Genomic DNA, 16,481 nt, shown 5'->3' on the forward strand with positions numbered 1-16,481 from the left:
AATAGCAGAGAAAGGTGAGGTTTATCTCGAGTATCTTTGATCGGTGTCTGTACGTAATGAAATCAATTCACACATCGTACAGCCGAGATAATAATCTCGCGACACCAAAAAGTGCTACTCGAGGAAACAGCTATTAATTATTCGTCTAAACTTCCGTGTCCGGTGAAAGCATTATTCAGACACTCTATCGAATGAGAAACGAAAAAATAGGCTAGGAATGCGATTGCAACTAACAACGCATGCATGTTCCTACCACACACACAGTTTCCTAATGATAAACTGTCAAAATTATGCAACTATACTCGGTACAATTATATAAAATATTGATATGTGACCTATAGACTAGAAAACGCTTGGTTTCTTGGAATGTTTTTATTCTTTTTTGAATAGACGTAATTAAGGTCTGCAGTTACAGAGGTATAAGATCAATAGAATTCTATGTACACAATACTATTCTAAGAATTCCTCGTCGGTAGTTATAAATAATAAAAAGTAAATGATTCAAGGACCAACATATGTATATTGCATCCTCTCGTGAATGTAGGTTAAAAAATTGGACGGACTTTGTATCGTTTAGCTGAAGATTCAATAGAAATGCGTGTAATTATGCAACCAGACGTCGACTCCGACATGGAGAGATGCAGCCTACATGTCCTAGTTCTAGATATTCTAAGACATCGATGAGCGAGTAATTATCACTCGTGTGTATGTTATGTACTTTCCTGGTTGTCACCGATCATGCGTTTCTTTTATTTGTGATCACGTCTTATGCAGCGGATGATTTATGAGAAAAATAAAAATTCGCAATATAATCGTTAATTTATGATCGCTTTGTCAACCTGCGGTGTAATAAAATTTCTCAAGAGCTATAGGAAGATGACAATTTTACGATAGTTGACTACTTAAGATCGCCTGTAGATAGGTTTCCCGTTATGGTGAGAGTAAAGCGGTTTGCAGTGCGCGAGGCGCCAGCTACAGATACGCTGGCGCCAATTATGATACTTTAAACGCCATTTATGTCACTTAAAAAGCTAATTTTAAAGTAATTAAAATATTTTTTACTTCTTTTTCCACCTTCATAACAATTTTGTTATCTCATTAAAATTAGAACTGTCAGAATGGTGAAAATGATCAATTCATAATTTTTCATAGAAATTTGATAAATTTGCAACGTCGGATTTTTGAAGATTTGAGTACTTTTTTTGTAAAATATTAAGTTGATGTGTATATTCCGTCCGCTTCTTGGTTCATCCGAGTAAACTATCAACGTTGCAATAAATATAATAAATGTCTTTTTAATGATAAATCTGAAGATATTTACAAAAGAGGCACATCGTGCCAGCACATGGATGGATGTTGTAAACCAAGTTTATGAAAGACTTACTTTGACGGACAAAACTTATGTAACAACTTGGCATATGCGTAGACAAAGTATATTCTTTCGTATACCTCTCGAATTTGGTTTCTTTGATACAAGTCTCATATTTCACCTGTCGGTAGATCTGGTACTAATATTAAAATTTATAAAACTAAAATTATTGCTAATAGTTTAGCCCGCGTTTACGTAAGAATCGTTTATTGCCTAATTTTCTGAGAAACGCGTCTAACGGATTTGCCATAGAGCACATAGTCATCTGGGGGTATTTAGGTGCGTCATCATGAGAAATTTTCCTTCGTGCGCAACGCGAGATTGCTGGAGAAATGGGTGACGGAATGAGGGACGCTAAAATTTCGTAAATCTGTTCCGTTGCGATGATACACGCGAGGTCTTTCGTAAAAACGTGAACGACCTTCGGTACTGATTCGAGATATTGAAAGGAGGAGAGACTCATCTCGTTAGTGACGGGTCTGCCGTCCGACAAGATGCACTTGTTCTTACGCGTTCGATCGCCACGTTATATATCTTCGCTGTGCCACGAACATCGGTTTACATTGCAGAAGCTGATACGGTCTTTCTGCTTGATTGAACAAGTTTGAGGAACTATTGTCAAGGTATAGTTGATAAATGTCTAAACGCTTTCATCCATTCTTAGTTTTTGATCTTACCGTAAAATATCATTCCACTTTTGAGAACTACTGTCAAGGAATGACTGAAAATTGTTTCGATATAAAGGATTTTCTTAAATTTTACTATTCTTGAAACAATTACGGAATTTTGAAAATTCTCGTCCTGATAAGATTGACAGCTTGTTATATTTAACTCTTTCTAATTCGAAAAATTTTTAATACGATTCAACTAGCGACTTTGATACACCTGTATAATGAAATCTTTCGAAACGAAGGATTTTGATTTGAGAAGAAAAGGGTTATAAATGAGTGTAGATTTTTTTATACAATAGCTTGCTTCCGTTTGTTGCTTTTCGTCGATTATAATAAGATACGATTTTCACACGATGTCGCTTTTGCAGTGCTAATGAAGTGCAAGGGATTAACAGATTTTCACTAAAAGTCATAGTGCTGTGAGCTTATAATTAGTGCAATTGAATGCAGAATTTGTCAAATTATTCACTCAGTAATCGCTTTGTATTTGCTTATCAAATATTAGCGTATTTTTCAATGCCATAATTGGTGATTTTCTATTTATCAAATCGCTTCCATTTAATTTTTAAAACGAACTATCACTGTTATCGACATACAGTATTAATATGTAAATGAAAGTGATATTTTTTAATTTTCCTGTTTCCTTCGCATTTTCATTCATTATAGAAAATAGTTATACCGAATTCCTAGACAGGTATCGAGGTCAAAACACCTGTGATCACTGTTTCGTGAGCGATTACGAGAACGTTATGTAAGAATAGATTTGACCACGCTTTATTATACAACTCGATAGCCGAAATACCATATGGGTAAAATTTATGCGAAGAACTGAAATCTTTTTTCGTAGCAAACACGTTGTTTCATAATGTTGTTGGCCCATATCTATAAATCAAGAATCGTTTTGATAACCAGTCGATGTTTCTTCAATTAGTAAGAAAAGATGCATCAATAAACGACTCAGAAGCTACGTTAGTCAAAAATTATATAATAATCGAAAAAGTAAAAAAATTGTGATTTTTAAAAATATCTAAAAATATCTAAAATATCTAAAAAATAGTAGTTTTTAAAATTTATCTTAGAATTTATTACTCTTATTTACCACACTGATCGATCCTATAGATTGAAAAATAGGAGAAAAGCAATGTTGTTATGAACATATTACTTAACGCTTTGAATGCTTATCTATTATTCATAGGCACTATTTACATATTTAGTAGAATTTAGTAGTATTATTTGTTTCAGAATTCACTGTAGTATTATTTATGTTAATTATAAATAAACCTACAGATGTAAGTCAATTGTGGACTGCATACGTATATGCAAATTCATATTGAAACTCGTAATTAAAGAATAGGAGATACTATTACGAGTTACACGTTAGATATTATTACGAACATTATCCTTTGGATTCTTATCTCTTCGATTATATGTTTGGTGCGTTTTATACACCGTTTCGTTTCAAATTTCTCATAGATTTCTAAACATTCAGAATCCACTTGCTTCGTGTACCTGTGTCACGAAACTGAGAAATTTACGAAAGTAAGGAACTGATCGCATATAATTAAATTTTCTGAGAGACTCAAATATACCGACATATGAGTGACACGATAAATTGCATACTTATTTTTTCACGTTGCACCTTCGTGTTACTATATTCGGCTGTTGCAAAAGACACCAGACTTCAGTTCGTGACCAGCGTCCCAATGTTCTCTATATCGAACTCGATTCCCGTAACTTCAACACCACGTGCAACACTTGTAATTCACTTCGAGTTTCGTGGTTTTTTCCTATTGTGATTAGAAAATTATATTAGCCATTTCCTGTACACTTCCAGGTACGTAACAGGATAACAAGGAATTGCATAAGGGTTCGTGAACGAAGACGGTCAGGATTGCGCAATAAATATTTGTACGCAGCAAATAAAAGTAAGTAGATAGTTTATCTGCAATGGTATGTTAACTTGGACCAGTGAAGAAAAGTTACAGGGGTATTTCCTGTACTTTTGGAAAGGGAGAGTTTTGTTGATCTTGTTGTTTCGAATCGACGCTCTTGAAAAATGAAGTTTAAGAATTCAGGGTTACTTTCTATGATTGCAGCGAAAGATGTCTAGCGTAATTCAGTGACTGTCTGTCATTTAATTCGTTCGACTTAATCTCCTAAAAAATTAGGTTAGACAATCTAAAAAAATGTTTGTTACATACAGTAAAAATAGGAATGAATTTTGGCGTAATTAGACTACAGATGTTTATGCAAATTGATATTTTTAGAAACACGATTAAAGAATTAGAAGCTAAGTACACATTTGTTTCGACTAGTAAATGTATTATAATTACAAAATAAAGATTAGAAAACAATCGATAAATAATATAACGAGTACTATACCTCGAATGCTTTATCTTTGAATTTTGAATAAACATAATTGAATAATTATACGAATCGATTAAGATACAAAGCACAATTACGTTCCGTGATTCCATAATTCATTGACACTATTTCCTCGATTATCGAAACAATATCGCTTTTCTCCGATACGTTACGATATTTGTACCTTTGCTAGTCCGCGAATCGTAAACGTCCGAGCTCGAAAAATGGCGGGCGATCGTAAAACTAATTTCCATATAACCTCAAACTCCGAGTCTAATTTACTCCAAATTTTTGTCAATTCCACGCATGCTGAGAACCGCTGACTCATAACAGGTGGAAACCGCGTTGCGTAACGCATGTACATATATAGATCCTTGGATACATAAGAGAGATTTAAAGCAAACGTTAAAACGCTTGCTTACATAAAATTTGGAACGATAATCTATCTTGAAAACAAAGCTTTATACGAAAAAATTTCGATTTACTTTTGCGCAAGGAACTATTTGACGTAAAATGATAGAGTTACGAAAGAGAACTTTATGGTATACACCTTGTAACTTGTTGACTTACTTTCATCATTAGTTATCAATTATTGTGCAGAAAAGTTGTAATATCCCGAAAATTTATAACCGCCAGCATGGAAATATACAAAATTTTGGCAATTTCGATACTATTTCGCAGTTTATTTCCCATTCTAAACGTTTCGTTTCCTAGTACGGTGAAAGAAAGACGCGTGACAACTAGACCGTGGAAGGAATAATTTGACTGGAAATTGCATCGTATCCGCCCTCCTCCAACATTTTCTTCCGCTAGTCTGTTAACTCTGGCGTTCTTTTTTTAAAACTCGAACTCTTAACTTACGGTAAATAATTCACGACCCGAATCAAATATAGACCACTCGTCAGAATCTCATAATTCAAAAAAAAACACTGAAAAGTGCAACCAACTATAATGGTAAAAACGCGAAACTTCATCAGTGGTAATGTTCGAAAATAATTACGTCCGCGTGGATTCCATTATCGACGGTAAGAAAGTGCATCGCGGGCATAATAAAAATGAAGTAACACGTCGAGCGAGGCATTTACCATCGATTTATGTTCAAGGAAACACGTGGTCGCGCGACGGCCAAGAGTGAAAGTGAAACATGATCTGTGATCCACGTGCTTCTGATGCTCGAGCGGGGCTAACCTACAAGTACCGTATCGACTGAACCTCGGACAGCACGTTTCTGCTCCAGCGTGTCAATCGTTTCAGTGAAAGAAATTTCGTAATCGCGAACGAAAAGTGGCGGATAATTCGACGTGTGTGATTGAGGGGCATCAAGCATCATTGAACGAATGCCAACTCGAAGGATCGAAGTGGACGCGAGACAGTGGACTCTAATAGAACCACCATCGAGATTCTTTGTGTTTGCTTTGTTCCATTATTTCCTCGATATATGGGAAATTTGAAATCGGAATTGAAGATTTTAGAGGAAGAAAGGATTCGGTCAATATTGGCAGAATTTGAGGAGTAATCCCTTAAAGTTGATTACATCGACTAAAGTTGATTTCAACGATTCGGTTTATCGACCGAGTCCTTTCGCGCGATCGCATAATCGACAACGCGATAACTCGTGCAACTTCTGTAGAAAGTCGACTGTCCGGTTTAATCGTGATCACGGCAAAAAGGAAAAAAGATCGAGGAGCAACCTTCAGAAATTTCAGAAACTGTCAGAGACCCAGTCAACCATCCATAGCGTTGTGTGTAGAAATATATTGTTGACTATACGTATTAGGACATCTGTTGATATTTAGTATAAATTCAGTATTTTCAAGTGCTTTTATTTTCCAGTTACTTTATTGAAAATCTGTTATGTCATTCGCGTCATGTTACGGTCAATAAGCTCGAATAAATGTAACGATTATGTGTGCTAATACTTTTGATCGACGATGCAAGTACAAACATTTCTGACAATTCGATGAAATTGAAATTAATGTTTGTTTATACTTTTTAGTTACATTGTTGAAACAGCTATATAATTAAATATATTCTATATAAGTGCAGTATAATGATATTAATTTGGAAACGAATTATACAAATTACATTAGAATGTCTCTATTTGTATGCTCGCCATCTATATTTGTCCTCGGCTGCCATTTACATGTCTGCAAATCAGTCAAACAAAAAAATTACTCAAAAAATATTCTTCCTGTTGGAACATAATTTCCGTGAAAGGAAGTTGTCCACTTCGTTATGATAATTACAACCATCTTACTGGAAGGTTATTACTTACAATTGAACGACATATATAAGTATAATCACTCGCGTAATTTAGATGCACCGACGTTGCTTCATAACCATTACGACGATCATAAGGTACTACGATCTCGAACCAATTACTCGCTCGATCAACGAACAGTGTTCCGATTTCACTTAGCCCAGGTGTATGTTATGGTTATATAACTGATTTTAGACTTCCTTAATCATTCCATGCATCGACCCGTTACAAAATATAGAGTCCAGAGTGTAAACGATTAGAAACGATCGAGAGCAACGAATGTTCGAGAAACGTTAAAAAACTTGACGGCCTCGCGTTCAATTTCAACAAAAATAGACATTCTCCAACTATCTCGAGCTAATGTTAACGAAGAAATAAACCGGAATGATAAGAACAAACAAGAAATACCTATTGGTTAAACGGTCCTTTCATTGGCGCGGAACAACAAAGAACGATGTTTGTTGCATCATATTCGAAATTCGTTGGTCAATTGATTTCGAAACTGTCGAAATATCGCTGCTAGTGAATTCCCTGCACGCGTCAACTCGAAGTTGCGTCGAAATGGAGCACAAGGGGAAGTATCTAACCAAGGAGTCACGAAAAGCCAAATTCCGATCGTCGTTGGACAGTCACACCCGATCTGGCACGAAGGTTACAACCGTTTCATCGTCGAATCGAATCTCACTCGTTTAATCGATCAAATAAAACACATAACCGTTGTTCGATCGCATTTACCGGTATCTTCGGGAGTGCAAGAAAGACTGGAAAGTGCAAGAAGTGAAAGTGCGAGGAAGGTTCACGGGCATTCGGTATTTCTGAAATTTTCCACCGACTTCAGACACAAAGCTTCGCATTCCGTTTTCACGCGTTAATTCTCAACGAGGTTCATGCGTGACTCATAATCGTACGTTTCAGTAAAAACATCGCGTACGATTTCCCGCGTTTCTTAAAGACGTATCCCCCGTTTGTTAATCGATAGTACTTTTTAAATTGAATCCAATCGTATCACGAATACGAATTGCTTGGTTAGTCGTATTATTGCTATTTTCCTGGCGACCATTCGTGCCACGCTTACGTGATGAGAATCACGCGACCGATGGAGATTCGAGTTTTTAACGGCTCGTGTAAATAGCCAACCTGTTCTGGCAGTCGCGGTTTCATCGCTTTTCCGATTCTTTTTCTTCTTCACGAAAGTTTCGTGGCTTAAGTGAAACGTCGAATCGATTCTCCTCGCGTGACACCCAACGAGTTCTTCGCGAAGAAAGTACGTGGCGTAATTTCGCGGAGAAGTTGTTCCGAGTCTGTCTACAGAGTGTACCTTAAAACGAAATTTACATTTTTGATAGCCTGGATACGTGTTGCGGATGAATCATTCACAGTGAATATGAAAGGTGAATGGAGTATTTATTAATTCATTGATTGAACTCGTTTCACTGGTTTTCGAAGTGTTAGAATTAACATTCCCCTTACAGTTAATTACATGGCAAAACAATGTTACCTGAACGGCTGTGTATTTGTTACTGAATGACATTAGTAGCGTCAGTGTCGCTTCAGCACGAATCGTATCGATATCGTTCATTCGATTCATCAAAAGTAAAGATCGATTCTACTTCATTCATTGATCGCTTTGGATATCGATTTTGGATGAAATACAGATGAAAACGATCTTTACTTCTTTCGCTGTGAACGAATCATCCACGATACGTATTTGAAGCGTGCAATCTAGATTTACCTTTAGATATCTTCCACGTGTAAATTCTGTGACCGATTAACAGCGTTTAATTGCAGATGCAGGCGTCGTCGATGAATTTATTGGCAGCCGGCTTATCGCTATTTTGCTTCGTGCATCCCCTCCATGGCGATCCTCAAGGATTCTATTCGACGAATTATGAGCCCTACAATCCTGCATTTCACATATCAGACCCGGTGCACCGTGTTGCACAATTTCCTGAACGATACGATTCTTCGAGCACTGGGAAATTTTTACCACGCGTGGCACAGTATAGAGAAACATCCGAGGCCACTCCAGAAAAAGATCAGTTTGAAAAACCTTTGCTCCTGCTGAGTTACTCTAAAGGAATGACAGAAACGGTGCAGCCAGGAGTATATAACAGGTATAGTGATTTTGGATCGGATGATCGTGAAGAGAAAGCGAAAGAAGATAGAATAAACGTTGAAGATGAAGATAAAAAGAGTGACTTGGATGAGGAGGCAATTATAGAAAAGATGAGGATTCTAGATCGACTGTTGTCTGAGGATTCAGGTGAAAAAGATTTTGATACGAATGTAATTGGAGACAAGATCATCTCGGAAGAATCGAAGAGGGTTGTCAGAGAAGTGAAGAATAAGAAGCCGGGATTGTTTTGGTCCTTGGCAAAAATCACGTTCGAGGTAAGGCATTTTCTGTCTACATATGTACAGTGTATAGTGGTTAGACTATGGATATTTGAATTTTTCAGAAGACAAATTTATCGACGCCACTTTTTGTTAATTTCACAGTATTATCCAAATGTATGATTAGTATTTAACTTCTTCAAAAGTAGACGGTCCAGAAATAGAATAAATTTATATTTATCAGGAGAATGAAAACAAATGATCGTAAATCTGAAAGAAAATTAAAAACGATAATTTATGTCACACATCGTTGCTTTCTTTCGTTTCTCAATTTACGAAGTTGATCGATATCGATCGATTTATGATAGACAAAGTATACTTGTGTAAGAGTGTATTCTTCATCCAATGGTCACGACAAGTTCCCAGTTTCCCTTCAGGATAAAATCGTACGCAAGGAGATTTTAATAGATCGGCGATGACATCATGGTAAATCCACATAACCGGACCATTCAAGTTGCCTGGTATGCGGATGTGCATTTTCCCCTCCCTCTGTTACAAGGAAGAAAAAAGGATAATGTACACTTAACTGCGTATGGTCAGTGAAAGTGCGGGTGAGATTGTGCAGATGACCACGATAGCTAGTGACTCGAAGTCACGTAACTGTCGAGTGTCGAAGGTTTGGTCGTTGGGCGTGAGAGAGTTTAGAGGTGGCAAGCAGTCCAATGCACAATGGATTGAACCTGTAAAACCATGAATTGTATTCACAGCGCTACCATTTATACGTTATTCGTTTATGCGTTATTTTAAACCATATATTCCGATTCTGACAGTATTTTTTTACTAGAAGGGAGAATTGTCTTTCTTCTCAAGTATATATGTTTGTTTCGTTGCACGGAAAAATTCTAATCTGGATCATTAAGCAGCGAAACAACAAGCTGAAAGATAATTCGCTAAATAATGAGTTAGGTTTTATATTTACTAGTAACAAAAGCTGAATTGTAAAACAAATTCCGAATGCTTGCAGGCAATCAGCGACACGACATCAGCGATCAAGGAGATCGCCACCATCATCAATAACAGCATCGCTCCTGATTCGGCTACTGCTAGTACCCTGATGAAAGAATCCCTAAAGGATGCAGATTCATCGAACATGACCAACGTCAATGGAACAGAAACAACGACATCAATACCCACGACCACGCCCTTTGTCTTAACTAGACAAGCGCTACAGAGTTTAATCAGGCGAAACGTCTTGGGGCTCGTTAAACTCTTTAATATCGAATGGAAAGACGCATTAAACGTAAGACGATTCTTTCAAGTCCTTCCAATTTGATTCTGATTCTAATGATCGATTTATCCGGCCATTTGACCTATTCATATTTTGTCTGTACATTTTCCAGCAATCGGAAACAAACGTGAAAGAGTTCCAGAGGGATCTAGGAAACCAAATAGGCAGTTTCTTTCGTGACAGAAGGGACACTTAAAACGACTGATTGCATTAGGACATTTCTTATTTGATAAAATTTCTTCGATAGTGTACATCCTCCAAGCATGTAGCCAAAGATCGAACATAAGTTTAACCGACTAGTAGTACGTGTAAAAGACCGTTTCTTTTTATAATTCGAATTAAAAAGTTGAAAGCGAAAGCGAAGATATTTCAAATTGCCATAAAATCAACTCCAATACTATTTCCAATAGTGCGTCTCGTAAAAGAGCCAAGGACAAACGAGGCTGTTTCAAAACGCACAAAAGATCATAGGTGTTTATGCTGGCTCAAGTTACGTCACTTTCAAAGATCATCGTCCGATATTTATGTAACGCGGTCCTACACGACCTACGCGCTCTCGTATTTGTACGCAGGTAATCAGTGAAACAGGGTTTAACAGTTCTCTTGTATAAAAATCAGACGAAAATTCGAGAAGAGGTAAGTAGAAAGCACGTTTGCCTGAATTCGATTGGTTGACACGCGGCGTGGGACCACTGGATTCGCCCTTATATGTGAATCAACCAGACGGATCAAGAACTACACGATCAGTGCTGTTCCATGGATCACGAACAGTAAATCTGTTTACACTAATTGTAAGTAATATTCTTGAAACGTTTCTTTGAACGTAGTTTCTCTGAACGTATTTTTACATATTCACGACTGATAATTTCGTTGGCATACTAAAACAACGTGTTACGAGGTTCATTAAAGGTTAATTAAAACAGGAAGAATTCAAAGTCTGCTTTCATACATACATATGTATATTGACTTTATATCGCTCATTATCTTTTATTGGAAATAATATACAGAGGTATATAAAAGTTCCCACTCAAACAAGTTCTTTTTACTCAGCTTTAAAGATTTTAAATAATATTATGTAAATACATAACAGTATTTACTTCTTGCTTCTCTTTTTTTTACAATATTGGTTAAAATTTGTTTAAATAATATAAAGTGAATACATTACACACATTAGAAATTCATACACATTACAATAACATTTTCTTAAATTGTATAAAGTAAAATATGATGTACGTAACGAGAAATTTTTATTCACCATTGTAAGATGATGATCTTTCATCAGACTTTCATTAACTTTCTTCAGAATCATTTACAATTGCTTCGCATAATTCTATCTTTCAGCGTAAAAAGAAATAATAATTCATCAGCTGTCCTTAATGCGTTTTGGTCGTAATTTTCGTTTGATCGTCGAACTTCTGTGAGTATTTAGCTGTTGCATCTGTCTGTTCGTGTTCATACATGGGTTTACTGTTACTGTTACTGTTACTTTCATGTAAATAACTAATTCCGCTTACGTTGTTGCATGCGCGTAACACGATAGCTCGGTGAAAGAAGACAAAAAGGAGGGGCTAAATCGTGTGTAAGAAGATTACGTGGAATAGAAAGGACCACTGGTCAAAAGGTATTGGATCCGTGGAATCCTACATCGTGATTGGTTGATACCTCGCGTGGGATCTTGCAATCATCCTTATAGATTGGAGGATCGTCGACCTGTTCTGCAGTTTGCAGATCACGAAGATTCTTTGACGGTCGCATCAAGGTGTTAGAACAATGCTTGGGATAATCTGCGTTTTCAACGCTATCTTGTACGTGACAGCTTCGGAGACAGTAAGTTCTATGCTTATTTGCAACAATTTGTATCTTATTATTTTAACACGTTAAAACTTTCAGATCTGTTCAAATGATGGATTTTACATCGTTGTGTTTAGTATTATAAACGTACTGATTCTTTTCACACAAATCAATATCGGCTTTCCTTAGACTTATCTCTGTTGTCATGACATTATAGCGTAATTGCAATGAATGTGGTGAAGCTTAATCATTATCCGAGTATATATACAAAAAATGTTGGTATCTCAAATATTTTGGATCTTCGATAATAAAATTCAGATCATTCAAGGAACATTGAATCGCAAGTAGAGTTTTACTCGATAATACTAAAAAGAAGTAACAATTCTCTTGAGACTCTTTCTCATTGGATCTTGACGCTCGATTCTTCAGCGAATTTTACAAAATTCTTCTGGTAAAGGCCTCACACACACAATACACATTTTTCACACGTACAGTCACATCTTCACACGCATTCTCTGAATCGCTCTTAATACAAAACCAATTATTTAAAGACCAATACAAAACATTCGTCGGCTCTTAATCATTTGTCATCTACGCGAATTCTCATTCACATGGTTTTTTATATTTGAATTCACGTATTAATAGATAAAGTAATAATAAAAGAATTTAACTTTCCATACTGTATAACTACTATAATTTGAACCTAGACTCGTTGATATTTTCAAATGAGAAAGGAACATTGATCTGTAAAATTTTCAATTTTCCGGTATGCGATATTAACGCAAATAGAAATGCAACAAAAGAACAATAACGCCTGTTCAGAAGGCACGTTGGCATTTGCATTAACACTTATCGAGCAGAAAATCGTTTGACGCTCTATATGTAGAAAAGAGAAAGTTACTATGTAGGCATAATAGCTGTTTAAAAGTAATTCAATGCACATTCCCGTACGGATAATTCTACCCGCATTTGCGACGTTATAACGTGTGGGATTAACTTTATCGTATCTTCCGTTTACAGCACAGTTCAAGTGTCAAAACATACTATTATAAGAACAGCTTTAGTGAATTAAAATGCTACAAAATTTCATCGAAAGTTAATTCCCCCTATACTGAGATGATTAAAAGTTGTTTTATTGTCGCTTTATATGTTGACAAATAAAAATGTCATTCTATAGTCATTATATATTATTTTCTTAAATAAAAATGGTCTAAACATGATATGGAGACCTGATAATTGAATTTAAATCTGTTATTTCAGGCGATCCTTCAACGAATGAAGCGTCAAAATGATCCGAGTGAAAGTGATCGTGTGATAGACAGTATTTTTAACGTGAGTATTATTTAATATCTCTTAAGTTTCTCGGTGATCCAATAAAAATTGATTTTAACGCTTCAGATTCCAATTACGGCGATCAAGGAAACAGGAGCCGCGGTGCAAACTTTTAGCCCAGAAAATTCTAAGGCCATCGATAGTATTTTAAAGGTATATTTATATTCCGGTGACTTATATAACACGTACTCTTCGTAAATACAGTTTTCGTAAAAATCCCTAAAATGTAGTTCTTTTCTTTTCTTTTTTTCTTTTTTACTTTCTTTAAACAAAACAAACTTTCGGTGTGCATACATACTTTTGGATATTCATCAAACAATAATATTCTGCTCTCGCGTAACACGCTCTCGATATGACACAGTTCGAATTTTTGTGTTTTATCATGTTATCTATATATTATCCTAGCAATTTCTTTGAAATATAAATCTTTCTTTCTTTTTCATAGATCCCTGTTTCAACCTTAGAAGCTGTTGGGACTCTAGTAAAACAAACGTCTGGGCAGAGACTCCAGAATGCCGAAGAGTTACAACGAATACGCCAAGAAAGAAGAGAGAGAATATTAGCTCAAAGGGAACGACAGAGATTCCAAAGAGAGCAACTTCAGCAACAACGTTTCAAACAGCAACAAATGAAGAGAAACGTTAAGAACAATAACAAAAATTCCTTTGGTTTAAACACCCTCTCCTTCCTGGTTAGTAATCATGGTATCTTAGGTAGTATTCAAGGTCCGTTTGGCGGGTACAGTGGAAATGGTGGTGGACATGGTGGTCATGGTGGTCATGGTGTTCATGGTGGTCATGGTGGTCATGGAAATCAAGGTACACATTTACTGGTATCGAGTATATATCTGTATTGCTTGACTAGGCAAAAGCGAAATCCCTGAAAAAAATTAATGAAAAAGGGAAAGACAAAGGTATATGTGCGATATCTTCAACTATTAATCGAACAATTGTAATAGGAGATTTTTACAAAAGGCGTATTTTTCTGTCGTTAACGAATTTCTTAAAATCGAGATAATAAGAAAGAATAGTGAATTGTACGTTGATATGTGGGATTTCTCGTTTTAATCGTATGCCAAAACTTTTCTAAAATATCTTAAGGTACAAATTTTACGGAATTGATAGAGAATATATTGTGGAAAATTCTGCAAAGGAATTTTATTGCAGCTTCTAACGAGAATCATTATATAGAACCAGAGAATGGTGTGCCGCTTTTTTTACCGTTTATATATTTGTTTATAGGTTTTGAAAACTTCGTTTTTTTCTGAATCAAACAGTACAACTATAAAACTACAGATGGTTCATATAGAAATCTTTATAGGTACCCATGGAGGACAGGGCAGTACAGGTAGTTATGAAGTCCACGAAAACGTAGAAGAAGACACAAATTATTCCTGGCATGGGATCACCGCTGGGTTTGGTACGATTTCTGGCTCTCGACCAACTAGCGCGCATATTTCCATACAAAATAAAGTCGCCCCTAAAGATAAAAGACCAAACAAGTATTACGACGATTTTCGAATACAGAACAAAATTGCTCCGAATAAAGAAAATGGACTAGACTATGAAGATGATCCTCCACTGCAGAACAAGATTGCACCCAAAAGCAGCAGAATATCGTTTCAATCATAGAACAAATTCATCAAACAGTGAAATGAATTCAATCTTTTAATTTTCTATCACGCGTAACATACGCTGCCAGTTATACTCGTACATAAGTATTAGGAATTAGGACATCTACTTGTAGTATTTATTGGAAAAATCAAATTTTACTTTGTCTGATATTTTATATTACAAGGCTCCTGTAACGCAATTGAAATGACAGATTTATAATAAGATAAGTAGAATATAGAATAACAACAATGAAATGCATTCGATTACCAAATGTCCTAATACCTACATACGTTCGTATGTATGTTTAGCAGTGCACGTTACTTTAAATGTTCTACCATTGTAAAGAGAAGTGACATCGAAGAACAGCAGAGTATCGTTTGACTCGTAAAAGAAATGCAAGGCGAAATGAATTTGATTTTCTAAATTTTCATGACGTATTGTATAACATATATATACTTTTATATATCACACGCTCGATAACAGTTGGCCGATAAGTATGTGAGTCACATTGCATCGTTTATGTAGATAACGAATGACAAAATGTCGCTGTTTATGTCGATAATTGGCGAACGAACGACAATGACTCGTTAGATTTTCACGGCAGCTGCGCTGTTTCACCCACGAATTTCGAAGTCACGTATGTACCACGAAAGACTCCATGGCTACTACATGGAATGTTAAACGAGTCAATCCTGCGATACGGAAAACATTTCGAATGTAACACGTCCTATGAATAACGAAAAGATGCGAGGATAAGCAAACAACCCGTGTATCCATTGTGTATTCGAATAAAATTCAACTTCATTTTGTACATAATTGATATTCCACTGCATGGATCCTCGTTATAAGATAAATATTAAACGAAGGAAAATGAATCTCAGTATCTGATAATAGTCGGATTTAATGAATAATCGCGTGACCGGTAGTCTGGTTTTTTATTTATATGGCTCGGGCGTCATAAGCATATAAATGCATGTAAAATAATAATCAGTCCACGCGTTAACGTTAAATCGTTTTCCAGTTATCGATGTATTAGCATATGTATAAATGCAGCGTTGGCAAGGTTGAATGATTCACTTGATCGGTTTCGTTTGTAATTTATCACATCTATTCGAAGGAATCAGTATCAGAAATTGAAAAAGTATTTCTAAATAGCATAGGAAAGATTTTTAAGCCTTTTGTACTAAACTGTGAATTAAATACCAATCATTGACATTCTAAAAAGTATTACAAGTTGGCGTTGACAACGATTATGCTGGTTTCGAAAACGGAAGTTCGTCGAATTACAAGATTGAATCTTGAAGTTTGAACCGTAACTTTGGATTTTTATAAACCACCTTATTATTCAAACAAATAAGGAGAATTCTAAAATATCTTCTGACATTAGAATACTATTAGTCATGTAATTTTATGTTCTTAGATATTTATTCGAGGAATTATGTTTACGTTTGATTCAACT

The 16,481-nt window shown here is 35.8% G+C and overlaps 2 protein-coding genes across 11 annotated transcripts; both read left to right on the forward strand.

The window, feature by feature from the left end:
• The first annotated feature begins 1,822 nt into the window (after nucleotides 1–1,822).
• Nucleotides 1,823–10,651, forward strand: LOC117236828. Of its 10 annotated transcripts, XM_033500132.1 has the most exons (5): nucleotides 1,823–1,992; nucleotides 3,875–3,965; nucleotides 8,453–9,055; nucleotides 10,023–10,298; nucleotides 10,399–10,651. In XM_033500132.1, the coding sequence occupies exons 3-5, from the start codon at nucleotides 8,453–8,455 to the stop codon at nucleotides 10,480–10,482; spliced, it is 963 nt and encodes a 320-aa protein (XP_033356023.1). In that variant the 5' UTR covers nucleotides 1,823–1,992; nucleotides 3,875–3,965; the 3' UTR covers nucleotides 10,483–10,651. The 10 variants fall into 10 exon arrangements, with proteins under 10 accessions (XP_033356023.1, XP_033356030.1, XP_033356025.1 ...); XM_033500139.1 differs by lacking the exon at nucleotides 3,875–3,965; XM_033500134.1 differs by lacking the exons at nucleotides 1,823–1,992; nucleotides 3,875–3,965 and adding an exon at nucleotides 5,458–6,337.
• Nucleotides 10,652–11,369: 718 nt separating this feature from the next.
• Nucleotides 11,370–15,569, forward strand: LOC117236829 (keratin, type II cytoskeletal 2 oral-like). Its single transcript, XM_033500140.1, has 6 exons — nucleotides 11,370–11,703; nucleotides 11,827–12,113; nucleotides 13,338–13,409; nucleotides 13,476–13,562; nucleotides 13,855–14,227; nucleotides 14,730–15,569. Exons 2-6 carry the CDS (start codon nucleotides 12,057–12,059, stop codon nucleotides 15,038–15,040), a joined length of 900 nt encoding a protein of 299 aa, XP_033356031.1. The 5' UTR covers nucleotides 11,370–11,703; nucleotides 11,827–12,056; the 3' UTR covers nucleotides 15,041–15,569.
• Nucleotides 15,570–16,481: the final 912 nt, after the last annotated feature.

The sequence above is a fragment of the Bombus vosnesenskii genome, unplaced genomic scaffold (genome assembly GCF_011952255.1).
Source record: "Bombus vosnesenskii isolate JDL3184/JDL3185 unplaced genomic scaffold, Bvos_JDL3184-5_v1.1 scf7180000013352, whole genome shotgun sequence".
In the NCBI taxonomy this organism is placed as follows: Eukaryota; Metazoa; Arthropoda; class Insecta; order Hymenoptera; family Apidae; genus Bombus; species Bombus vosnesenskii.